Source organism: Gigantopelta aegis, chromosome 10 (genome assembly GCF_016097555.1).
Source record: "Gigantopelta aegis isolate Gae_Host chromosome 10, Gae_host_genome, whole genome shotgun sequence".
In the NCBI taxonomy this organism is placed as follows: domain Eukaryota; kingdom Metazoa; phylum Mollusca; class Gastropoda; order Neomphalida; family Peltospiridae; genus Gigantopelta; species Gigantopelta aegis.
This window is the reverse complement of record NC_054708.1, coordinates 68,785,157-68,811,952: the sequence shown is the minus strand read 5'-3', so window position 1 is coordinate 68,811,952 and position 26,796 is coordinate 68,785,157. Positions and strand designations below refer to the sequence as shown.

Genomic DNA, 26,796 nt, shown 5'->3' with positions numbered 1-26,796 from the left:
TATCATCTCTATTTTCTCTCAAAACCATGTATGCGAGGTCAGCCGACAGTGGGTAGAACGCACTTCCCCGTCTGCCATTACCATGGTGTCTTCGCCCGGACGTGCTGAAACCGAGGCAGATGTTGAATTTGAAAATTTAAACTGTGGCAGCCGGACCTCTTCTTCTTTTTATACCTATTCCTCTGGCTGGGGATCTTCTCGTTCGTACTGAACGTTTCCTCGAAGGTGGCATTTGTTTACAGAAGAAGAAAAAGAAAACCCTCCAACTTATCGACTGCAAAAAGCGTGTTGTAACCTTGGATTAGTTGAAGAAAAACCTTGGCTCAGTTGATGAAAACCTTGACACAGTTGAAGAAAAACCTTGGCTCAGTTGATGAAAAACCTTGGCTCAGTTGAAGAAAAAGGAGGTGGCAGCTAGCGATAATTCGTGACGTAAACTAGCCCATGAGTGGCGTGAAACAGTGTATGATGACGTCAAAGCAACCGCGAGAACGATTGAATTCAAAACTACATTAAATTCAATTATCGGGTATCGCCGCTAATTGCTATTATAGGCATTAGCGCGCGTGTACTCCAATTGTAGTCACCTTGACTTGCCCAACAGAAGTAGTGTTACAGTTCTGTCCTAGGTGTTCTCTTTTGCTATGTTAAAACTCGCACATAGAATGGATCATCAATTGCATAAGAACACATTAAACCATGTTTCATCATTCCCTAAGTTAAACATTCCAGACCAAAGCTAACGCAAATCGCAAACATCGAACCAATGCGCGAGTGTAGAGTTGACCGCGAAGTCGATTTTTTGTTTGGTTGCCCACTGTCAACATATTTGATTGTTGTTAATAATCAGGGAATGCTCTAATCGTTACTAACACTTTTTCGATGCAGAGTTATTACAACAGTGCATTAGGTCACCGCCAGCGGCGTCACTTTACGAATTGATCGAACTGCCTGAAAATAATGGATCACTCAGTGACAAGGGTTCAACTCGCAAATTCGAACACATTATAATGGAAGAACTGAGGCCAGTGATTTATTTCAACAGTAACGGAATAATAATAAAACTAGTTTAGAAAATAAAGTGAGTTTTGTTTAACGACGCCACTAGAGTTCATTGATTTATCAATTATCGCCTATTGGATGTCAAACAAATGGTAATTTGATATATTATATTAATGTCTTAGACAGGATACCCGCTACATTTTTTCATTAGTAGCAAGGGATCTTTTATATGTACCATCCCACAGATGAGAAAGCACATACCAACTCTTTGATATACTAATCGAGGTGCACTCGTTGGGACGGTAAACAAACAACAACAAAAAAACAGTAAGAGAATAGGTCCACTGAGGTGATTCGATCCTACGACGCAGTCATCTTAGGCGAGCGCTCTACCGACTGAGCACAAGTTAGAAAGGAATTAAAACACACACACACACACACACACACACACACACACACACACACACACAAACAAACAACAAAAAACCCACAAAAACCCCACAAAAACCACAACCTTCTACATTAACTTTTAGTCTGCGAAAAAGGTCCAACCTTGTTTAACTTTAGTTTTAATCAAAGACCTGGGGCGCTGATAACAAAGGCTTCCAACCTGTACAGGCGCCAATATGACTTGTTTGCCTCTGGCTTTATAACAAACACATCCATATTGACCTTGGAACTCAATGCAATTACACTCACGGCAATTATGGTAATTTACTACAAGATAGTTATAAGCTGGAGAGCACGACTAATTAACACATCACATTCAAAGCATGCCTGCTGTTGTATTTGTAATACACTCGCCCTAACACAACTGCATTTTAAAATATTTATATATGAGATAAAACAAAATAAACATGGCCTAAAACAGTGGTTGTGTCAATTAATGTTAAATCCATATCTATAACTTAAAGATTTGATTGATTACTTCTCGATACACGTTTCAGTCGTTGGACATGCTAGGAAATGGTTAACCCGGAATTATTTTTGTTTTCTATTTCGTAAATCAAATAGTCAGACCACACTAATATTGATGCCACCCTTATTTACGAAGCTATTTTAGCACTAAAATTGTATAAAGGCGACGCCACACGATACGAGTGCCTCGTATAGGAATAGCCACGAGAATCATCCACTGTATAGCAACCGATGAAATCGTAATGCTTGTCTTGTCAGTCGGCTATTCTCGTACAATGCACTTGTATTGTGTGGCGTCGTCTTTAGGTAGTTAGACACTAAGATTGCGTTATAAAATGGGGAACAGTGTCGCGAAACACAAATTATTATTTATGAATTATGGATGACGTTTACGATGGTGCACTTAGAGAGAAAGAGAGATACAGACACACACACACAGAGAGAGAGTGAGTTAGAGAGAGAGAGAGAGAGAGAGAGAGAGAGAGAGAGAGAGAGAGAGAGAGAGAGAGAGAGAGAGAGAGATAGATAATCAAGTTTAAGTTCATTTGACTTTCATTAGAAGCTAAACATGTGCAGGAAGAAGCCAAATTAAATAAAATGGTTTTACCTCATTTAACTTTTGGAATAGTTTAGAAAAGCAGGACGTTCTCAGACACCCATGAATCAGTTTTTATTATACTGAGTCATCAACTACTACAGTAGATAGTCGATGTTAACGACTTAAATCAATTAATGCTTTCACATCTGGTTTTAAGTTTGCTTATTCGCACCACATTGCTTAAATTCATTACTATATAGCACATAAAACCATCGGAAATCCCTTACACTTTAACAGCGGAAACATACAGGTATTATCACTCTAGTGAAATTAGTTTGTGTGTGTATTGTGATTTCAGAAGAATTATGACTTTTACTAGTCCTGTAAATTAATAATATTAGTTGTGTTATATACATGAATTTTAAAGTTTGAAAATTAATATAGTGCATGGCTTGACTCTAATAAACTGGCTAAGAATTGGCTTAGTAGCCGCTTCTGGAGCCTATTTCACAAAACATCGTAAGTTTACGTCTGCGACTAGCAATTATTCAGATCATACGTTTACACGTGTTTGGCATCTATTTCACGCAGAAACTTACATAATTATGGAGCAATTTAAAGACCAGAGAAAATTAAAGTTTGTACTTCAAACTACATTAGTTGTACTGTTAGTAGTGATACGAATTGTGATTTAGTCGTAGATTTTACGTTTACGTGCAAAACTTGTCTTTCGATGTTTTGTGAAATTGAACCCGTAATCTTCATCGTTCAAGGGGCGTGGTCTAGCTCAATCGGTAGAGCGCTCGCCTGAGGTGCTTTGGTCAAAGAAACCGGAAGCGTTGTCATCGTGGTTAAGCCATCGGATATAAGGCTGGTAGGTGCATGGTTCGCAGTCCGGTACCGGCTCCCACCAAGAGCGAGTTTTAACGACTGAATGGGTAGGTGTAAGACCACTACACCTCTCTCTCTCTCTCTCTCTCTCTCTCTCTCTCTCTCTCTCTCTCTCTCTCTCTCTCTCTCTCTCTCTCTCACTAACCACTAACAATGAACATCTAACCGACTGTCCTGGACAAACAGCCCAGATTGCAGAGGTGTCTGCCCAGGACAGCGTGCCTGAACCTTAATTGGATATAGGCACGAACCTCCTCGATTTTTTTGCTACTAATGGAAAAGCATGTAGCGGGTTTCCTCTGAAGTCTACGAATCAAAATTACCCAGTTTTTGACATTCAATAGCCAATTATAAATAAATCAATGTGCTCTAGTAGTGTCATTAATCAAAACAATTTTTAACTTTAACTTCATCGTTCAATATATAACGTAATATACAAGTGACAGCAGACTTCTAACAAGTGAAAATGGTTAATCGCCCTTATGTCCCCCCCCCCCCCCCCCCCCCCCCACACACCCCAACCAATATAATAATTCTGTCGCAGATGCAGTCACAGGACACAGGAGCATGTCCGGGATGCAACTGCCAGAAGGTCGAGTCGATAGTGGCACGCCAACCAATTTCCGATACCGGTACAAAAATATCCTTCTAGGTTATAGTGTTCGAAGCCTTAGTGGTATATGAACACGTAAAAAGGTTACTCTCTCTCTCTCTCTCTCTCTCTCTCTCTCTCTCTCTCTCTCTCTCTCTCTCTCTCTCTCTAGGTTATAGACAGTTAAACAAATTTTTAAAAGTGTTTGTTTTGTTTAACGACACTGTTACAGCTACAGCACATTGATTTATTAATCATCGGCTATTGGATGTCAAACATTTGGAAATTTTGGCATGTAGTCCTGGAGAAATACCCGCTAGATTTTTCCATTAGCAGCAATGGATCTTTTTATATACACTTTACAACAGACAGGACAGTGTATACCATGGCCTTTGATATACCAGTCGTGTTGAGGGAATAGCACACTCAGAGAATGGATCCCGCGATTGGGTTAGACACTGCCATCAAACCTCGGGCGAGCGCTCTACCCACCGAACCCGAGTAATCAGGAGCAAGAGAGCGATCATAACCGTCCAAATGTCCGTCTGGCTCTCGAACTGCAGAGTACTCAGGCTAGATTCCGCCCGAGACTGGAAAGAGACTTAACGAGAAGAATCAAGTGTTGTTTATTAACACTACACAACAATTAAGAACCACTCCAGACATATTTGTCAGATAGCTAAATATCACTTTAAGAGTCTCAGCGGTATGATAGTTTGACGGACTTACGATGTGCATCGATATTGAAGCCGCATTCTTTCTTCTTCACCCTATAAGTTACTGCTGCAAAATACAAAGATATTAAGAGTTTTAATCAATGCAGATGTTTTCACTGTAAACAGATAACGTCAATTGCATAATATGCAAGTTATAAGTCTCCTTGCCATTGTTACGGGGCGGGACGTAGCCCAGTGGTAAAGCGCTCGCTTGATGCGAGGTCGGTCTGGGATCGATCCTAGTCAGTGAGCCTATTGGGTTATGTCTCGCTCCATCCAGTGCACCATGACTGGTACATCGATTAGCAGCAAGGAATCTTTTATATGCACTATCCCAGACAGGGTAGCACATACCACGGCCTTTGTTACACCAGTTGTGGCGCATTGGCTGGACCGACAAATAGCTGGGAAAGTAAGATGCTGAAGACAGCTTGTGAACCATATTGTTTACTGTCTAAACACTACAAAAACAGAAAGACATGGAATTCAACAGCTGCATTCCATTGTATAGCCCCAGGACACGTCGTCATTTTCAATACAACTGTGTGTCAATATAACATGGGGTTGTATATCTTACGAAAAAAGACCACTTTTAAAAAAACAATGTTTGTTTTGTTTAACGACACCACTGGAGCACATTGATTAATTAATCATCGGCTATCGGATGTGAAACATTTGGTATTTTTAACTCGCAGTCATCAGAGGAAACCCTCTTCATGTTTCCTAATGCAGCAAGTGATTTTTATTTGCGCTTTTCCATATACAAGGAAGCACGTACCGCGGCCTTTGACCAGCAGCAACACCACTTTTAAATGCTTATCACTAAAATGCACTAGATGCTGCAGCTTTAGCACGCGGTGTATCGTCAATGACGGGTCCAATCTGATGGCTTGGATATCCTCATCCCCGTATCTGTTATTCAAAATACCATTTGTTTTACGAGTACTTTTAAAAGTCATGGTCACTATTCTTGCTATACTCAGTTTGACGTTTTAATAGTAGCCTATTATATCACTTACGATTATGTTATATCCATCTTTCTTTTAAAAAATGGACACTAAGTTTAGTTAATCTACAGACCTGTAACACATTTGGATAAAGTTACAGCAGAGTGAAAGAAGAGTCTGTGACGTTTAAAACGGTAAATATCCTTAAAAATAGACTAAAACTCGAATCAATAACCGATTCTTCTCCGACGCACGTGCGTTTTTAAACATATGAAAAATGCATTTAATGGTATTAGAAAAAAACACGATGACCAGAAACACTTCGATTCTACGGAAATGGATAATCTAAACAATAAAATGTAAGTAATGTTTGATTTCAGTGATCATAAATAGCTCTAATAGTGAAACATATGCTGTAGTGTTTAAAAACTAGGGTCTGTCAACTATTATAATAAAATGAAATCAGAAAACACTACTTCAGCCCTACCAGAAAAATATTGGTATCACCGGTGTACCCGATATTGGTAACAACCCATTTGAAGCTAATCCTGTAACTTCTTTTGGTATTCGTATTGTTTTAAACCGGCATCGGTGGCGTCGTGGTTAGGCCATCGGTCTACAGGCTGGTAGGTACTGGGTTCGGATCCCAGTCGAGGCATGGGATTTATAATCCAGATACCGACTCCAAACCCTAAGTGAGTGCTCCGCAAGGCTCAGTGGGTAGGTGTAAACCACTTGCACTGACCAGTGATCCATAACTGGTTCAACAAAGGCCATGGTTTGTGCTATCCTGTCTGTGGGAAGCGCAAATAAAAGATCCTTTGCTGCCTGTCGTAAAAGAGTAGCCTATGTGGCGATAGCGGGTTTTCTTTTAAAAACAGTGTTAGACCATATGTTTGACGTCCAATAGCCGATGGTAAGATGCAAAAATCAATGTGCTGTAGTGTTAAATAAAACAAACTTCACTTTTTGTTTCGTATTTTGTAAAGGCGTACTCACCTGATGTTCATCCATGTTAATTAATATTTAATATAAAATTGCGCAATAATATGCATGGTGTCAGATCATAGTTTTTATTTTACCGTTTGACGTAAAAAAAAGAAGGTAAAACATTAAATTTTTGGTGCTCTGTGATCAACTTCCATAGGTGCAACAATAAACCAAGCTTCATTGACATATGACTTATAAATGCAAAACATCAACATTAAACTTTAACACAAACGTTGACGCCGCCGCCATCGGCAAAATAAGACCCATGTCTGCCCTGTTTACTTCGTCAGTTGACAAACGAACGATATTAATAAAAGGGAGCTAAACTTGATAATGTCTGATACCAACCATATTATTCTGTTCATTAGGCCTACCAAGCTAAAAAAAGATTCTTGGTTTCAGGAGAAATAAATTGTTGTTTATTTTGCTTTTGACTTTTACGGTTGTTGTTTAATTGATACCAAGAGGCTTTGTTGTGCTATTCGTGATTTCATTTACTATAGTCCCTGACCATGAAGCGCCACAAACAGTGATTTGTACATCCATTACAATGAGATGGTTAACCTATGCGATTAACCTGCGGGAGACTCAGTGTACGTTCGCTCAGCGACATGGTTCCCCATGACACGGGGTTGACCGCTCACTGCCGTTTGCAAAACTCACCGCAATTTGTCTCGAATTAACACAAATTACATTCTCCTGATACGGCAACGTGCTAATTATTTCTATTACTAAGTAAAATCGCTAGTTAGTACAGGTTTATTATGCATGCCACCTCAATTATTGTCCTCCTTCCATTATATTTGCAACGATCTTGGAAACCAGAACGCGAAAATAAACTCGTTAGTTTGTTTCCTTAGTTGGTCCTTGTGTGCATGCAATTTGCAATTTGCAAAATCAACTGCGCGTTATTGAAATTAGCTGTAGGACAAATATGTTATCTAAACAGGCGAGCATGCCATTAATGGTTTAGAATAAAGGATTTTATCAACCTTTCATATACTTGCTTCCTAAATGTATATAGGTTCTGTTCATTATTTTTGTTGATGATGATTATGATGATGATGATAATGATGAAGAAGAAAAGAAATATAAGAGAAGAATTTGATAAGAATTATGATTATTGTAAATGCGTATATAATGGGTTTTTAATTCTGATAGTCATCATTTTTTTATAAAATCCACTAGCCACAATTAAAAAATTAAAAATTCACTAGCCCTACTTCACTTTAAAGTTAATACAACTTTACTAAATAAAAGTAATAATCAGATATGTCACCTAAACAGGGAGATGGAGCTTTAAAACACTAACATTTGGGGGTTGGGGTGGGGAAAGGATATTCATATTTACAAAATACTCAACTGCAATATTTGACCAAAACAATTCACTAGCCGTAATGCATGACAATAGTATTTATGTACTAGCCCAACATTGAATATCACTAGCCATGGGAGTGGGGCTACCATAATCTAGAAGCCCTGCATAAACATCAGAAAACGTTTTTTTACAAAACGGCTCTTTCAAACATAAATATATCTAAAGACGGATATACGTACAACACAGCAACTGGTGGCTAAGAAGTGTAGGTAAATGACAATATATAAGTCACCACGTTATGCCCCAAATTCAATTAGTATTCAGTTGTCAGTTGACAAATGAACGATATTAACAGAGGGAGCTAAACTTGATAATGTCTGATACCAGCCATATTATTCTACTCATTATGTCTACCCAGCTATTTTATTGTCTTCTGTTATGTTCAATGTATAGAAACAAAAAAAAAACACAAAAAAACCCACACATTGTTCACAATAAATAATGAATTCGCCTGTCTGACTATTGGCAGTATTAGTATATATTTCGTTTGTTACTTTTTAAGATAAGTCTTCTATTAAATGCTTCTATTTAAGGAAAATATTGAAATGTCTTTTCTAAAAAGCAAAACAACAACAACAACAACGACAAACTGGTAGCAATTCGATACAATCTAAATATTTATTACCTGATTATGTCTGCATTGTCATAACCGTTTGGATGCTGGTCAGTTTGATAGGACATCGCATTGTTCTAAAAAGTGCACGCCATTGACCGATGAACAGAACAAACGGTCAGCAACCCTGAATGACGTCAATGAAGTCGTCGTACCAGAAATGTCTGACTACAAGGCTAATGGCCTCAACATGCAAAGAGATGGCATTTTATATGTGGAATATGTCATTGGTTTACGTTACGATCCCCGCCAGTGGGCCCATTGAGTTATTTCTCGTTCCAGCCAGTGCACCACGACTGACATATCAAATGCCGTGGTGTGTGCTATCCTGTCTGTGAGAGACTAATCGACTCGACATGTACAGAGATACGATGACATTTTATATGTGGAATATATCATTGGTTTACGTTACGATTCCCGCCGATGGGCCCATTGAGTTATTCTTCGTTCCAGCCAGTACACCACAACTGGTATATCAAATGCCGTGGTATGTGCTATCTTTGCCTGTGAGACGAATCGCCTCAACAGGTACAGAGATAAGATGGCATTTTATACGTGCGATGTGTCATTGGTTTACGTTACGATCCCCGTCAGTGGGCCCATTGGGCTATATCTCGTTCCAGCCAGTGCACCACGACTGACATATCAAACGTTGTGGTATGTGCTAACACTGTCTTTGAGATGATGCACATAAAAGATCTCTTGCGGCTAATGAAAAAAAACGCAGCAGGTTTCCTCTCTAAAACTAACTGTCATAGTTACAAAATGTTTGACAGCCAATAGCCGATGAATCAATGTGTTCTAGTTGTGTCGTCAAACAACAACAAACAAATAACTTTTCACATGAGATAATTGTATTAATATGGTTAGATGGGAGTACACCTACACAACCTTTAACACATTCAAAATTGTGTCTATGCACAATACAGATTCCAAAGGATATTTTAACAACACTGATCGATCACAGGAATCAGCCAAGTGTTTTCTGTATAAGAATACTGCCACTCCTGATGACTACCGCCTTCCTAAAGCTATGGTCCCATAGAGCCTGCGTTGGTATACGATGGGCTATAATGGTAGAATCGTGGAGCATCGTGGAGCCTATCCTGCGTCGACGTACGATTTTTTGGCCTCCGAGGGCCATCGTAGGTTGGAAAATCATCTTTTGAAATGTTCAAAAGATGGTATGTGATGGTCGACGTCGTAGACCATCGTAGGATCGTCGTACGATGTCGTAAACCATCGTACGACCACGTAGATAACTTTCACCTATCCACAGGTAAATGCCAGACACGTACGATATCGTACGGCATCGTACGACGTCGTAGGATATCGTACGACGATCCTGCGAGGACGCAGGATCATCCTGCGTCCTCGTAGCTATTTTGGGGGTAGCTACCTTTGGGGTATATAAACCCCAGCCATCACTTCATCATCATTAATTCGAGCCGACTTGTTCAGAGTGATCATCATGGCGCTGATTCCACTCCAGAGGCTGAGGAGGCGTCAAGAGCAAGATGACGTTGACGTTGACATGATCGCTATAGCTGTTCTGCTGAGAAGGAGTCAAGAACAAGATCAAAGAAGAAGAAGAAGAGAGTTTGGGGTTGGGTAGACTTGGAAGAAACAGTAATACCGAGCTGTACGGCGCTGTCGTCAGACTATTGGTCAGTCATATCAACTGTGGGGCGCTACCTATCACGCCCAGCGGGGATGTCTTTGTCCTCACTGGCACGTGGCCCTCCAACAAGGAGAAGTTGTCGAGGACCAACTTGTTCCTACTCGTAACGTGGTTTTCCCCGACCTGGACTTCACGTTCTTGCAGCCCCTCCACCTCCCATAATTGCTTCTCTGTGTGGTGTATCATGTACGTAGATTCTTCCCCACCAGATCTAGCCGAACAAATGTCTTTGCCTTGTCATTCAGCAGCCGCTCCTTCATCTCAACCTGCTTGAAATCCTTTCTGGTTTTGTCTCAAAAGATTGGGTGTTCCGAAAACCACTCCGCCAGCTCAGTTCTGGCACGGATGTTGTCTGCACAGGCCTGGTCTTGGTCTTCATTTTCTTGGCTGGGCCGGCCGCTGTTGGTTCCTCATCACCATCACTGTGCTCTTCTCTCTGTTCAGGGTCTCCCCTGTTGTCCCTCTTCGCCTCTGCCTCTCCCTGCTGCATCAAGTCTCGTTCTTTTGGCTCTTCCTCCACAACAGGTGCTGGCTGACATTTTTGGGTTACCTCGGCTACCACCTAAAGCTATATCATACGATGACGCTCGTCATCGTACGATGGTCGTACGATGGTCGTACAATGACGTGCGTCGTCGTATGATGGCAATAGCATAATATTTTAGTGTCTACCATCGTGGGCCATCGTAGATTTGGGCAATCGTAGCCCATCGTATACCAACGCAGGCTCTATGGGACCATAGCTTAATCCGTCGTTAGGAACACTGCCAGTTCCACACATATCCACTGAACGTCTAGCTCTAATTCAAGATGGAAATGTTCCATGTCGCTCATTAGTACATGCTTTCTGTGTTTATATTTCTGCATGGAGCGTGCGCGTATACATGAGAGTGTATGCCATTTTGTCAGTTACATTAGCCAGAATCCGTATGCAAACAGTAGTGTTATGACCAACGTAAAAAAAATTTAAAAACATTGTTTTGTTTAACGATATAACTAGAGCACATTGATTTATTAATCATCGGCTATTGGTTGCCAAATATTTGGTAATTCTGACATATAGTGTTAGAGAGGAAAGCCTCATTAGTAGCAAGATATTCTTTATATTCACCATCCCACAAACAGGATAGCACATACCACGGCCCACAGACGGGGTTCGATCCTAGATCGACCGCGAATCATGGAAACGCTTTAACACTGGGATACGCCCCGCCCCCTCACAAATGTAAAATAATTGCAGCTTTAAACCGACTGAACGACGTTCTAAATATATAAATATGTCGTCCTTATTTGACTGAACGTCTTGTCCGTGATCCAACCAGTGCACCCCGACTGGTATACCAAAGACCGTGATATGTGCTTCTGTGGAGAGCTTGTACGTCGGGTGCTAGACGTGCAAAGCTTTCTCTGCAGTATGCTACAAAGATTAAATCAAAACCAAAACATCATGCACACAGTGCGGTGTTTGATAATAAATATATGAAGTTATTTGAACCGAAACCGAATGCGATTCGAACATTTGGTCTTCGCATTAACCAGTTTTTATCAGTTTCCAACATTTATTTAACAGACATTTTGAAAACGTCTTCATATTTTATTTTGTCACCTTGTTGTATCAAGCCACCAAATATTGTATTCAATCTTGTGCATCTAAAGAAAGATCGCACAGATGCATTTATTTATAAACAACATTTCATGGAAATCCAAGAGCGGTACTGTGATGACATTCCTGTTTACATAGACGGGTCACGGGATGGGAATTATGTGGCTTATGCTACAGTTTTTCCATCAGACGCAATAATTGCCATGAGATTGCCCGATTCAGCATCAATCTTTACTGCTGAAATTTGGGCAATCATTAAAGCCCTGGAACAGATTAAGGATTCATGTGCATCCAAGTATATTATTTTACAGACTCACTTTCGTGTCTCCAAGCTCTACAGTACATGGAATTGGAGCATCCCTTAGATGGTGATACGAAAGTGTGTCTTTTTATCAATTGCAAATAAAGATGTTATATTTTGTTGGGTACTCAGCCATGCTGGCATTAAGGGTAACGAAAAGGCAGATGTTGCTGCCAAGTCTGCTTTGAACTTGCCCCATGTCCATGTTGGTGTCCCCTACAGTGATTTTAAATTTCATATTAACCAATATATCTTTTCGACTTGGCAAGATGATTGGGCGAATAAGTTTCATTCTGTCAAGGCAGTCCTAGGAGAGTGGCAGTCATCCTACAGGAAGGATGAAGTAGTCTTATGCCGTGCCCGCAATGGCCATACATATTTGACGCATTCATTTATTTTAAAGAAGGACCCTCCTCCTCATTGTGAACACTGTCAGTGTACATTGACTGTGCGCCACATTTTGGTGGAGTGTGATCATCTCAAGCCGACGAGAAATGATATATTTGGCAACAGAAATGTTTTGGAATGGTTTAAATTACATCCAGAATTAATTGTAAAATTTTTAAAACACTTTGACTTCTATACAAAATGTTTTAAAATACATTTAACTTGATATTATTACCCCCCCCCCCCCCCCCCCACACACACACACAGCTCCTTACACTGTGGTTTTACATGAATATATATAAATAATATTTCCATATACTTACCATTTGTGACACCCAATAGCCGATATGTATGTTTGTGCTGGGGTGTCGTTAAACATTCATTCATTCATTCATTCATTCCGTGTCTGTGGGATGGTGCATATAGATGATCCCATGCTACTAATGGAAAAATGTAGTGAGTTTTCTCTCTTAGAATATATGTCAAAATTACGAAATGTTTCACATCCAATAGCCGGTGATTAATAAAGCAACGAAATCTAATAGTTTAGTTAAACAAAACGACTACATACCGAAATGGATCTTTAAACCGACTGGCCCGCGTATTGGTCTATACGATTACATTAAATTCAGTTAGAAAATAATTTAAGCGTTGCACATTTTCGATGACCTATCTAAATATGACGTCCTTGTTTCACTGGACGTCTTGTCCGAGTTTTCTTTGACGCGCGCCGTTCCAATTAAAGATTAGCCACGTACGCCCTATCCTGATCTAGATGAGAAATACTGCCTGAGAGAAATAAATGAACACGACCTATTACGTCAGTACCAAAAACCGTGTGTTCGACGTAAAGCGCAACAAGAAATGTTAAAGATAGACTAATTACTACTCCATTAACTGCTCATTATTCCAACATTGTAAATGCTAACCACATTTGTAGCCACGTCTCATGGACGACGCGTTGGACAAAAACAATTTCCAGTAAGCACATTTTGTTAAGTCATGCTAAATGCATCTACGCGATCGAAGAGTTTTTGGGAGACTTCTTCAGCTGTCTGTGTTACTGCGCGAAGAGCAGGTATTACTTGAAAAAACAAACATTAACGAAGTTAGTGCAGGCTATTAGTATAGAAAAACTCGATAACACACGTTGTTACTTAGAAACCGGTTTTAAGGAGGTAGGTACCGTACTGAATGCGATTCCATACCTGTTAGGCTGCATACCTGTTAGACAGCGTTTCAAAGTCTGGTAGGTATATAGTTTATTAGCTTTAAGCCTTACGGCTCATAGGCATATACATATATATTCAATAAACAATAATACAAACAGATAATATATACAATGGGTGATTGTGTAATTGGAGATGGACAGTTATATATGCTTAGAACGTAAAAAGGTTGCATATTTGAGAAATTTACCGAGATTACATCGTTCTTTTCTGTTTTGAACTGATAATAATTGTACAATTTTAAACAGAGATGGTTTGAACCAATAATATTTGTTTATGTAAGTAATTCGTAAACCTGTATACAATGGACATAGAATAAAATGATATTCGTCTTCTATATCGTCCTTATTGCACAATTTACATTTTCTTTCAGATCTTTCTATACTATAATATCTTCCTTGTTCAATGAGCAATTGATGGGAAGATACGCAAAATTTTGTAATAAGCGTGGCATAACATTCAGGAATTGATATTCTAAGATAATATTGCAAACAAAAAGTATCTATCAGCAGTTTATATAATGTACAGTGTGGAGATTTGTCTATTGTATCATCTTTCTCTTGAATAAACTGGTCCGTTAGACGTATTTCTAAACATTTTAAAAATGAGTTAGCACTATCTACATGCTGACTACACCAAACATCTCCGAAACCTATTGATAGTAGTAAATATCTTACCTGGTATAGCCAATTAGAGGGATTCATGTGTTCTAACATATCTTCATATAACGATTTTAAGATACAATTTCTGGTTTGTAGTAATTTCAACCAATATTTAACTATTCTAATTTTTCGCATAATACTTAAAGGAACTCTTCCAAGTTCTGTCAAAACAACTACATTTGTGGTGCATTTCTTAACATTCAAAATTCGTTTACAAAAATCCATATGTACATGTTCAATATCATGAGCAGGATGAAAACCCCATATTTCGCATCCATAATTTAAAACACTAGAAACATAGGTATTGAAAACGTGTAACTCTGTGTCCTTATTAAGGCATAGATTATAACATCGTTTTCGTCTGACCACTTTAACAATCTATTATTTAAAATTGCAGTGAATTTTTTTTCCAGAGAGCTGACAAGTGTAATACCTCTGTAATTATTTGTATCATTTACGTAACTTTTCTTGTATACAGGAATTACAATACCTTCCGACCAACTTGAAGGAAATATCCCACTATCAAATATAACATTAAAAATTCGAGTCAAAAAAGGAACAAATACATCTTGGAACGTAATAAAATATTCATTAAGTAAATGGTCTTTTCCTGGTGATTTTCGTGATTTTAAATGTATTACTGTGTGAACCTCTTCTTCAGTGATTGGGCAGTCGAGCATGTAAGTACCCTCGTCGTGTTATTCTGCAGCATCTGGAGGGTCGTCTGTGTTACTGGCTAAATCTTTAAAATGTTTTTAAAAATCATCCAGAGATAAATCTGTTTTCGGTTCACGTTTGCGCTTTTTAAATAAACTAAAGAACTGCCGAGGATTACATTTTCTTAGGAAACCAATCCTATTGCCTTCAAATCTCAAGTAATTTCTTTTAACTCTACGCTCATAAGTCTTGTATATACGTTTAGCTAAAACTAAAGCTTGCCTATTGTTTACATTACGTTCAGTATTAAAAACATGCAAAGAATTTCGATAACCATTGTGTAATGTTCTGCATCTATCATCAAACCATGGCTTATTAGTGTGAACAGATTTCACGTGTGCATGGCCATGGAACAGCTTGGATGTTTTCAAACAGTATGGCTCAAAAATGTCATTAATTAGAGATGTAAAGTCCACAAGCCCTTCGCTGACAGACGTTTCGGATGACTGCATGTTGTCAATACACTCATGCATGTCACTGGATTTCTCATACAGTTTTCGCTTCATTTCCTTTAATTTGTCAGCGCTCCATACGTAAGATGTAGAAACTGATACGTCATCAACAATAGGACGGCAGTCATGAAGTTGTTTACAGTTCATAGTAAACGCTATAGGTGCATGATCTGACCACTCATTAAAATCGCACACATGCAGTTCAGAAATTGTATCGACGTTATCTTTGTGTTCAAGAACGTAATCTATTACACTTGAACCTAAATGGTTGTAAAAAGTAAAACGGCCACATTCGTCACCTGGCAAACGACCATTGCTTATGCGTAAACCTGTAGTTTTACACAACGTTATTAATTTTCTACCAAAAGAATTAACGGTGGCGTCTTCGGTTACACGTTTCTTCATCGCCCTGTCAGCGTCATACATCATAAAGTCCGATAAAATATCTAATACTGGTTTACCTACAACATCTGTTTCTATATAGTCAACCTGATTGCTCACACGACTGTTAAGGTCACCAGCAACAATAACTGTACCAAGTTCACAGAACTCGCAAACATCATTCAAAATACAATCAAATATATCGCTGTTGTATATTATAAAACACGTTGTTTTCATGGGGTATGTACGAGAAGCATATATACACATTAGACGAAAATAGTTGTTCAATTTTAAACCAAATTAATGAATCTTCCACATATTTTACAATCGAAACTACATGTGATAAAACTTGCTTGTACAACACGACAAGACCCCCACCTTTACCTTTACTTCTAGGAAAACACTTGCATTCATATTCGTTATTGAATAGCTCTAGATCTAGTTCGGTATCGCTTTTGATCCAACATTCACATAGAAATATAATGTCATATTGCATTAATAGTTCAACAAATTGCTTATCATAAAATTTCAACGTTCCTGTTTATGTTCCACGATAAGACCCGAAGTTGTCCTACCTCCGTGTTTTCCTACGCAGTTGATACTGACGGTTGAGTAGGGGATTTATACAAAACATTGACAATATAAAGTTTGTTATACACACGTCGTGTGTCGTGTCCTTGCTGTCGCTTTTCTTCCATGACTTTGCGCAGTTCTTTACGCTGATTGTTTATTTCAGGTGGAAAATGCTCATTGATATAAAAGTTTGTACCTTTCAATTCCCGCGATCTACCTTTTACGTGTTGTCGTTGTTTGAAGTCGCTAAACTTTGCAACAATCGCTCGGGGTACTAGGTTCGCATACCAGTGCAAACTTCCATCCTCCATCCTAAGTGGGTTGTATTAGCTCATTACGAAATGAGACAACCATAAAGAGGCAAAGGCTAATATGTTTCATTCACTTACAATTTACATATTTTAAATATTTACACTAGCAACAATCTTCAGTTTTATTGTACCTTGTATTGGTTTTAATCTCAAATGTACCTTGAAAATACCACAATATACGCAAAACATATTTACTAACATTATAAATATATGGTGTATTTACTTCTTCCATGTTGGGGCAAACAAACGGCGATATTGCGATGGGGAGCAATGAGTTTGATTGGAAACCGTTAAACCTGCTTCTCAGACACTCAAAAGTTAAACACGTCCAACCTGGTCGCTCCCCATGGAGAGAACTCATCAATAGTGTGTCGGTGCGCCTCTTGCAGCGAGCAATTGAGATGCAATATTGTGTGGATGGAACAAAAGGCATAGGAAGAAAGCACTGTAATGTATAGGATATACTAAAGTTGTTTATCAAAGATACTATTTTCAGGGAATCAAAGGAAAGACTACGAGTCAAAATTACCAACTGTTTGACATCCAGTGGCCGATAATAAATTATAGATTAATAAATTAATGACTCTAGCAGTGTCGTTAAACAAAACATGCTGAGTCTTTGAAAACATGGTAGATCAAATGGCGTGGTATATCATATCTTGTCTGTGTGAAAGTGCATATAAACGATCCCTTGCTGCTAATGGAACAAATGTAGTCTGTTTTCTCTAAAACTCTAAACATCAGAAGTACCACAGGTATGACATCCAATAGCCGATGATAAATACACCAATATGCTCCAATGGTGTCGTTAAAAATATTATGAATTTCTACCCCAACACATCATTAGTACATCAAATACGAGACTCGGAAGACAAATTTGCAAGCATGTAGATATAATGCTGTTGTAATATCATCTGATAATATGTTCAAGGACACGTTTATAACATTTACTTTATTTTTCTGTGTTATTGTTTACAGAAATATGTTACCAAATGCTATTTTATATGTTTTGCAGTTTTGTTATTTTAACTGGCAAATATTTAAAACGCTATATTTACATAGTTTGTTTACAGACCAAACGAAAGATGCTTACTGAAGCATATTTTGCCAGTTCGTTTACTTGTAAACACATATTGTTGGTGTAGCATCTGTTTGGCAGGTCATTGTTCCTCGTTTCAATCCATACACAGGTTTCTTTGTTTTCGGTTTGCAAAAGCTGTTACAGCAAAAACACTACGCCAGTTTGCTTTTAATGGCTTTATTGATTGAAATAAGTTGTTGATTATGAAAAAAATTCGTATTTTAGTTTTTTGCATGTTCTACGTCCTTTTGAAAATGTCTATATTTTCCATAATCTTATCTATATACTCATAGCTGCATTATCTTTATTAACAGTATTATAGACAGTATAAATATAACATGAATAATACTTAATCAGAAATACTTTGTTATCGAGTTATTATATATATATAGTTATATGGAGTTGTTTAATGTTTGCAGCAAAATGCAACAAACATACACACACAAACGCACACAAATACACATACACAAAAACAAACACACAAACAGAGAAACAAAACTAACACACACACACACACACACACACACACGCACGCACACACAAAGGCCACACACACACAAAGGCCACACACACATGCATACAAAAGCAGACTCTTTATGTATCTAAGGAGCTCTTTTACGAGAATATGCAACCAAAATCGTGTAAGCCGACAAAGGCAGGTTATTGGAAATATTGGTAAACCATAAATCTTATGTGCTTACTATTGGTTGTTAGCACCACAAGAACCACATTACATTTGCATTTAAATTACTCAATCATTCTTGATGCAAGGCTATAAAGCCAAGCGAATGGCGTATTGGATTGAGTTATCTAACATGGAATTGATAGTGATGCTGCCATAACCCCTTGTAATCACGGTTCCTGCTATCTACTGCGAAGTCACAACTTCTCGGCTTGTGAATCGTTTGTCAAAAAGTACTGCATGGAACAAAAAACGTTTCAACATTTCTAAACGTGTACACGTAATGGTGTCATTTTGGATATTATTATATAAATATATATTAGTGCATAAGGTTTGTTTTTTTAATTATTAGTTTGTTTTTGTTGTTGTTGGGTTTTAGTAGGGGGGTAAAACACGCTGGATAACTTTCATTGTAAAGTTGTTTTTTTAGAAATGTTTGATGACTTTGAATGCATGCGTCAAATCAGGAACATTGCCTTGCTACGTCTGCTTAATTGTTAATTAACCGAGTGTCGTGATCAGATTAATTTACATCTAATGTCCAAAGTTATCAAATAATGAAGGTATGTGATGTGAAAAATATCACATTGTGTTATTTTATCGGATAAGCTACCTATTATAAGATATGCTTTGATATGCTATAATATGCTATGCTGTGCTATGCTATATATTATGATATGATATGTTATGATATGACAAGACATGACATGATATGGTATGATATATATGATATGATATGATATGATATGTTATATGATATGATATATATGCTTTGATATGCTATACTATGCTATGCTGTGCTATATATTATGATATGATATGTTATGATATGACAAGACATGACATGACATGACATGATATATATGATATGATATGATATGATATTATATTATATTATATATATATGTATATATATATATATATATATATATATATATATATATATATATATATATATGCTATGCTATGCTATGCTATGCTATGCTATGTTATGATATGCTAGGTTACATTACATACTGTTACTTCGTCTTTGCATGGTCGCGTCTTCGCTGTTAAGAGCATTTTGTTTCACAAAAATCGAAAATCGAAATCGCGTTTGATGTTGCTATTACTAGATGGGCTTACTTCCAGGTCACCAGTCCAGGTCACCAGGATTCTTCCCGGGGTCGAATCCTATCACATAAGTCTATTATAACACTGGCAACTACGTTAATGGCTAGAGCTGGTACCATCTATTATTATTATACTAGTATTATTTATTTATTTTATTTTTAATTTTTTAATTAATTAATTTATTTATGAGTGTCTCGCTTTTACGGTGGCAGTGGCGGTGGTGGCGGTGGTGGTGGTGGCAGTGGCGGCGTTAGCGGTGGTGGAGGTGGCGTCAACGTTTACGTTAAGGTTTAACGTTAGGTTGGCGTTTAGATCAGTTTATCACAAATTGTAAGACCTAGGTCAGTGGAACTTGGTTTATAGTTTCACATATGGATGCGAATCACAGTACACCGTCAACATTTATGGTTGGCGAGATGTTTTATTCTGTGGAAGTCTTGATTATTTCTTTATTTCTTTATTTGTATTTATTTATGTTATTATAGTTTTTGTTTCTACAACAAAGCTATTTCTTTCGCTGAGTCTTGACCGTAAATACACTGTTATAAACTACCATCCTAATGGATGTCGCATCTACAGGAGTACCTGCTGTTAGTGGACATATGTATGGAACGTACCTAGCTGCATGTGTCACAGTAGAAGTAATCCACACACCTTAGAAAATGCAAACACGTATACTGTTATAGAAGATATAGAGAATACTCAACGAGCTACGAGGCAATATCGTTTATCTTGCATGAGTGAATTGATGTTTCACGAGTGTAAACTAAACGGTATTGCTGAGTAGCGAGTTCGGTATTATAGTTATTACCCATTATCAATATATATCATTTTATGGATGATTTTCGAACGATACTGTTGTATCAAAATAGGTCTGCAACTTGAAAACAAGAGGCAGCCTTACGTCATAGCTGTGCCCCTACGTCGGCTCCAAATGTAACGGAAAAATCAACCTCGACGGAGAGGATTCGAACCATAGACTTTCAGTACGAGAACCCAGCGCTCTACCAACTTAGCTAATATGGAAATTCCCACTAGCTACTGAGATCAGGTCATAGGGCTTTACGTACACATTCAGAGCAAGCTGTTGTAGCGCACGCCTGTCTTGGGCACAAGAGCCGGCCTCGGCCAGCTCCTCCGTCCAGGACAGAAAAGGTGGGGGTGGGGAGGAGGAGAAACCGCCTGCACTGGCAGGTGCAAGGGAGCACCAGCAGCCCGACCGTGGTCGGTAACAGGCGGAGGTGGGGAAGGAGGGGGGGGGGGGGGTGATGGTGCTATAGAATTTTGATGGAGCAAGTTTAATGCCAAAGACAAAGGTGCGCAATTTAGATTGAGGAAATTGGGCGCAATTTTGAACGGTTGGTCGAAAAAGAAAGTTTTGGAGCTAACATAGATTTTGATTTTTAGTGAGTCAAGAGTAGCTCGTTAATTAGACCACTATGATGCTGGTGTGTCTCCCTAGGTTGCCCATAGGGCCCTTAGAAAGGGTCGGACCGCTTCCACTAGCTACTGCCAGTAGGAGCATTTTATACCAACACTACTAAATATGTATCGCCGATGACGTAAGTCAGTTGTTGACATGACTTCTACTATGGAAACTATTCTTACACACAAGTAACCGCCTATAATGAATCACTGTTTATGACGTCAAATTGTATCTAGGGGAAGAAATGCTTTTGGGTTTTTTCCCAAGGGAAAGATCACTTTTCTTTCCCCACTTTTCTCTGCCCATATGGGTAATAATCCGCATTATTACCCATATGGGCAGAGAGAAGTGGGGAAAGAAAAGTGATCTTTCCTTTGAGAGTAGCTCGAGTATTCTCTAATTACTGTGCCTTCAGCTCAGTTGATAGAGCGCTCGCAGATTTGAATTTATCTCGTTCCAACCAGTTCCACTAAGACTGATATTACAAAGGCCGTCGTATGTATTGTCCTGTCTGATGAAAAGTGTCTATAAAAGGTCTCTTGCTGTTACTGGAGTAATGGAGCGGATTTCATCTAAAACAATGTGTCGACATTATCAAATGTTTGGTATCCAGTAGCCAATGATTACTATATCAATGTACTCTAGACTTCACTGTGCCTTGATTCCCCTTTTTTTGCATTGTTCTCTGGTTATTTTAGTCCGGACATGTCCATGCCAGCAGATGTTTGGTTCGGTAACAGAACACTATATAATAGACTGAGAGGCATAAATAACGCAATGGGTACTTCACTGAATAATCTCTTATAGAAATGTCAAATCATATAATATATTGAATATGCGGACAAATGGCATATTGGTAACAACTGTAAGTGAAAGTTCAAATAAGAAAAAAAGGAATAAAATGAGTTTTTGGCAAACAGTATAACTTGGGTGTTTATTGCAACAACACAGCATTGCATATGAAAATATATTTGCATGTGCATTGCCTGCTCTCGTCCCCCTATAAAAGCAAACATTGTTTTGTGTGTTTTTTTCGTTTTTTTTTTTTTTTTAATATGCCACGGTAAGTAATGTTAAACAATTGTTGTTTTATTGCAAACAAAAAAAAAAAAGACAAAAAAAAAGAAACAAAAACAGTCAAAACAAAAAAAGCACAAAATTCAACAAACAAACTACAAAACAAAACCCAAACAAGTTTTTTTTTTTTTTTTAAATTCCGAATTTCCATAATATCTTCTTTCAGTTACAGTTGTTACCAGTATGTCATTTGTCTGTATGCCCCATATAAATGACATAATATTTCTATAAGAAAATAACAGCGAAATACCCATTGCGTTATTTATGCCTCTCAGTATATATTATTGCAATTACGGTACAGCTAGCTGCTCATTTACAGTCTGCTGGAGAGTCATACTCAAGCCACTCATTTCCTGGAACGCGAAAATCAGTCAGCGATAATTAAAGACTGGTGTCTTCCCACATTGCATCAGGTCACCACCAGAGACTATAATCTACATTAGCGACAGAAATTTGATATTATTTATAATCACGGCTTTGTTGCTGCGAATATTAATAACTACTTATAGAATATATTGGATTCATTAACGACGTTACGTGGGTAAGATGATATAGTGCATTTCACACGTATTCTTCTGACTGTATGCGTAACATAGTTTTATGCTTAGTGTAACCATGGTTTTCTTAAAGAGAATGTTAAGATGATGTCGACTAATATAGCCTTTGTAACGACTAATTACGTATTAAATAATATAGTTTCTCTAAATAAAATATTAGTGGTTGTATATTAAACGTGGTTTTTTTTTAATCGTCCTAGTGTGTACTAGGTCAAACTTTTATTGTATTTTCCTCATATGTATTTGTTTCTACGAACGAAATTATTGAGAAACCAAATTCAGTTTGGGTTTCTTACAAATATTAGGGCGATCAAAAATGCCTTGAATTTATAACACTGATACTCTAAAACAAGAAAAATATACTTAATGTGTAATACTAGTGGTTACAAACGTGTATTAGTCGAAAACATCTTACAATGAGGTAACCTCATGATAGTCCGTTTGAAAGGTGTACTATCCCGTATAAGCTGTACAGCATACATTTATTTATGCCAGTTGTGCGTCATAAATACAATATTTTTTACCTGCTTACGCACAATCTAAGTAACATTTTATTTCTTATTTTTCAGAAGTCATACCCATCAGGCACCCACTGAGAGAAACATGAACAACTGTTGGATATATCTTGAAAAAGTCAAACAGATGAACACGTAATGAGCATGATTTGTTGACCAGCTATGGAATACGTATAACCAATAATACGGAAAATCACTTGTGTTTAGTATTTTATTTAAAAAGTGAGGTAACGTGCGATGATACATGCGATTCCACAGAAGGTTGTTGGGGAAAGCAAGAATGTTAGACTCGCACAAGATGGCGGCAAACGATTAGTTGTGGTAGCAAAAAGTGCACAACCAGGACTTCAAGATTCGCTAGATGACTTCAAGGTCCGGTAGATGAGTTAATTATCTACTAGATGACTTCAAGATCCGTTAGATGACTTCAACGTCCGTTAAATTAGTTAAATACCTATTGGATGACTTCAACATCCGTTATATGACCTTTGGCTAATTAAGACTTAAAATTCCAGTCTTAAAATAAAGATCATAACGTGGAATATATTTAATTCAATTACGCCAATAGCTGAAAGTCTGACACAATACATATTTAGACTCTCCCGCATTCATCAAGGGGGCTGCTAGATTTAGCTAGAGCTTTGACGTGAAAATATTCTTGAAATGAGAAGGAATTGTATTCATTTTGTATTAAACTAATTTGTGTTAAAAAGAATATTGTGAAATAGCAACACTGTTGCTTCGAAAGACATTGTTTGAAGACGAATCAGATCTTTAATGTTTCGAAGTGTGTTTCGTGCATTTTTGTTTGCAGGTGTATTCCAATCGCAATGATGTTAACGAAGGATTTATTAATTTGAATGTTCATCTATTTTAGGAAAATTTCATGTGATAATTACTGGCATTTCTATGTTGAACAACTAGAGATAAAAGACTATGGAAAACTGGACAAGTGTTTTGGAAGCCCTCGACTTGGATGCTTACGATTTGCCAAACAATTTTTCCATGGATGATTTACTGAAGGCTGCAGTGCAGTATGATGACGCTGGACACTGGTTTGACTCCAGCGCTGAACTCTTTCTCATCCTCTCCTTCAGTATCGTCATCGTGTTCGGGATTACTGGAAACATAGCCGTCGTTGCCGTAATATGCAGAAACGGCAATTTAAAGTCATCACGGAACCTCTACATCTTGAATTTATCCGTCTCCGAGATCTTGGCTTGCATATTTTGCATGCCCTTTCTGTTGATCCGGATGACTCTGAAGAACTGGAGTCTAGGGACTGTGTTGTGCAAGATGGTCCCCACTCTTCAGGCGACCTATGTGTTTGTGTCTACTCTGACCATTGTTTCTATTTCCATGAATCGCTACAAATCCATAGTGTGTTCCATCACGAATAACCAACACAAGCACAGGACTAACATAATTATTCCTATGATTTGGATCATCTCCCTTATAATGTCTGTTCCCGCTTGCCTTACCCACCAGATCGAACACGTCCCGGGGGTGTCTGGGAACATTATGTATTCGATCTGCATTGAACACTGGAGTAACGATACGCTGCTGAGGATCTACACGGTGACCTTGCTGGTCATCCAGTACATATCCCCGGCTTTGGCCATCGTCGTCCTGCATGTGCTCATCTGCAGGTTCCTGGGCACGCGGATCGACTCCCAGCAGACGTCTTTCCACGAAGTTAACCGTGCGAAACGAAACATGGTCAGACACAAGAAGAACATGTTGCTGCTGACGAGCATCGCAGCTCTGTTTATGATAACCTGGCTGCCTCTGACACTCATAAATATCTTAGCAGACATGGATCAAGGAATCTTTCAGGGAACCGATTTCCGTCTCCTGCACTCTGTGGGCGTGTTGATAGCCCTGTGTTCCGTGTGCATCAACCCAGTGGTGTACGGATGGTTCAACACGAACTTCAGACGCGAGCTGAGCACGTGGAAGATATTCAAGCCGTTCAAACCGTTAGCCTCGTGCAAAATATTCAAGTATGACGCGAGAGAGGACCCAATGCAGGAGTCCAAGTATGACACCGACTATGCCAGTATGTGTCGAACGACGCGGGTGACGCAGATGTGAGATGTGCCTCTTGGACAGCAAACAATGCTTCTGACAATTAGGAGAACGATAGAATCGTTTGCGTGTCGCTGGCTCAGGTCTAGCTTCGCGTAACCGATGTTTCGTTCGCGTATTAAATTTTAGAACATCATTGACATTTTCATAACGGGTTTCCTGAATTTGTGTTTTTTTCGTAATTCATAAATGATTTACGCCAATTTTCTATTGTCACTCGCCTGTAAACGATAATTTACATCCATGTTAACGAGACATCATGTGTATTTGATGGTTGACAAACCTGACAACATATAGGAGATATGTTTCACAAGCTACGCCACAACAGCAGATGTTACAAAACACAAGTTACTGCACCAGTTGTCAAAGTTCGACAATTGGATCACCTATGCTATCGTGTTAGAGAATTTCCCGTGTTGCCCCCTATTGTTTGACATCCAGGTTAATGGTTCGTCGTTTTTATTTCATGACAAACAACTTGACACAATATAGAAAATAAAATATGTTTTTGAAACCATACCAACCAGATTTTTTTTTCTCTAAATATCAGCAATTATATTGCATGGCAGTATCATACAATTGTATAAATTCGCATAGTGTTTGAGCATTTCCATTTTTGTCATATAGGCTTTCCTTTTCAGTTAAATGAAAAGATTCATTTCTGCCTTGTGCGATTTGGAATGCGGAGACTGTTTTGTCGATCAGATGTCTGTGTATTCGCTCACTGCATGCACAGTGACTGGACCTAAGATTTCTTTTGTCCTACCATTGTCCTAAATTCAGCACTTGCTGCAACTAACAAATACATACCTGAAAATACATTATTTAGGAAATTGACTCAAACTTAGTATTATGGGGAAAACCCATTGTGTGTGGACTTCCTATCGCTAATTAGCAAATATGACAGAAGAACGTGTTGAATAAGGTATTTTGTTATTGTATGACGTCCAAAGAAAGAATGGAGATAAATGTTCAGTGAAAAATCTGTTCGATGCGCCCACAGCATTCGTCAAAACCACAAACAGTCAAAATGGTAATTCACAAGCAGGGTCGTCTGATGAAATCACAGGTTCAGAAACACGTATGACCTCCATGTGTACCCACAACTGCAAGGCAACGCCTCCTCATTGACTGCCTGATGCGTGTAAATACTATATTAGGGATACGGCGCCATTGTTACACTAATGAGGCACCAAGTTCCTACAAAGTCTGTCAGCACAACCCAGACGTGATCGATGGAATTCAGGTAATTCCATGTCCGTCTGGGGTCTGGCGTTATCATGCAGAAATATCAGGCCTGGACCATAAGCTGCCATGAAGGGCACAAGTTCCTGGGCCAGCACCTGGTCGCGGTATGCAGCAACGTTGAGAACGG

At 38.4% G+C, this 26,796-nt stretch overlaps 1 protein-coding gene and 1 long non-coding RNA gene across 2 annotated transcripts in view; both read left to right on the top strand.

Moving 5' to 3' along the window:
- LOC121384666 overlaps positions 1 to 23,872 on the top strand; it is a 67,216-nt gene extending 43,344 nt beyond the window's left edge. The window contains exon 2 of the long non-coding RNA XR_005959419.1: positions 23,388 to 23,872. This is a non-coding gene — a long non-coding RNA (uncharacterized LOC121384666). The remainder of the gene's footprint in view (positions 1 to 23,387) is intronic.
- Positions 23,873 to 24,159: 287 nt separating this feature from the next.
- On the top strand, positions 24,160 to 25,896 carry LOC121384689 (neuropeptide Y receptor type 5-like). Its single transcript, XM_041515179.1, has one exon. It carries the CDS (start codon positions 24,270 to 24,272, stop codon positions 25,425 to 25,427), a length of 1,158 nt encoding a protein of 385 aa, XP_041371113.1. The 5' UTR covers positions 24,160 to 24,269; the 3' UTR covers positions 25,428 to 25,896.
- Positions 25,897 to 26,796: the final 900 nt, after the last annotated feature.

Excerpts from the sequence above, each read along its gene's own strand:
- LOC121384689 (XM_041515179.1), top strand. The coding sequence starts at position 24,270 with ATGGAAAACTGGACAAGTGTTTTGGAAGCCCTCGACTTGGATGCTTAC.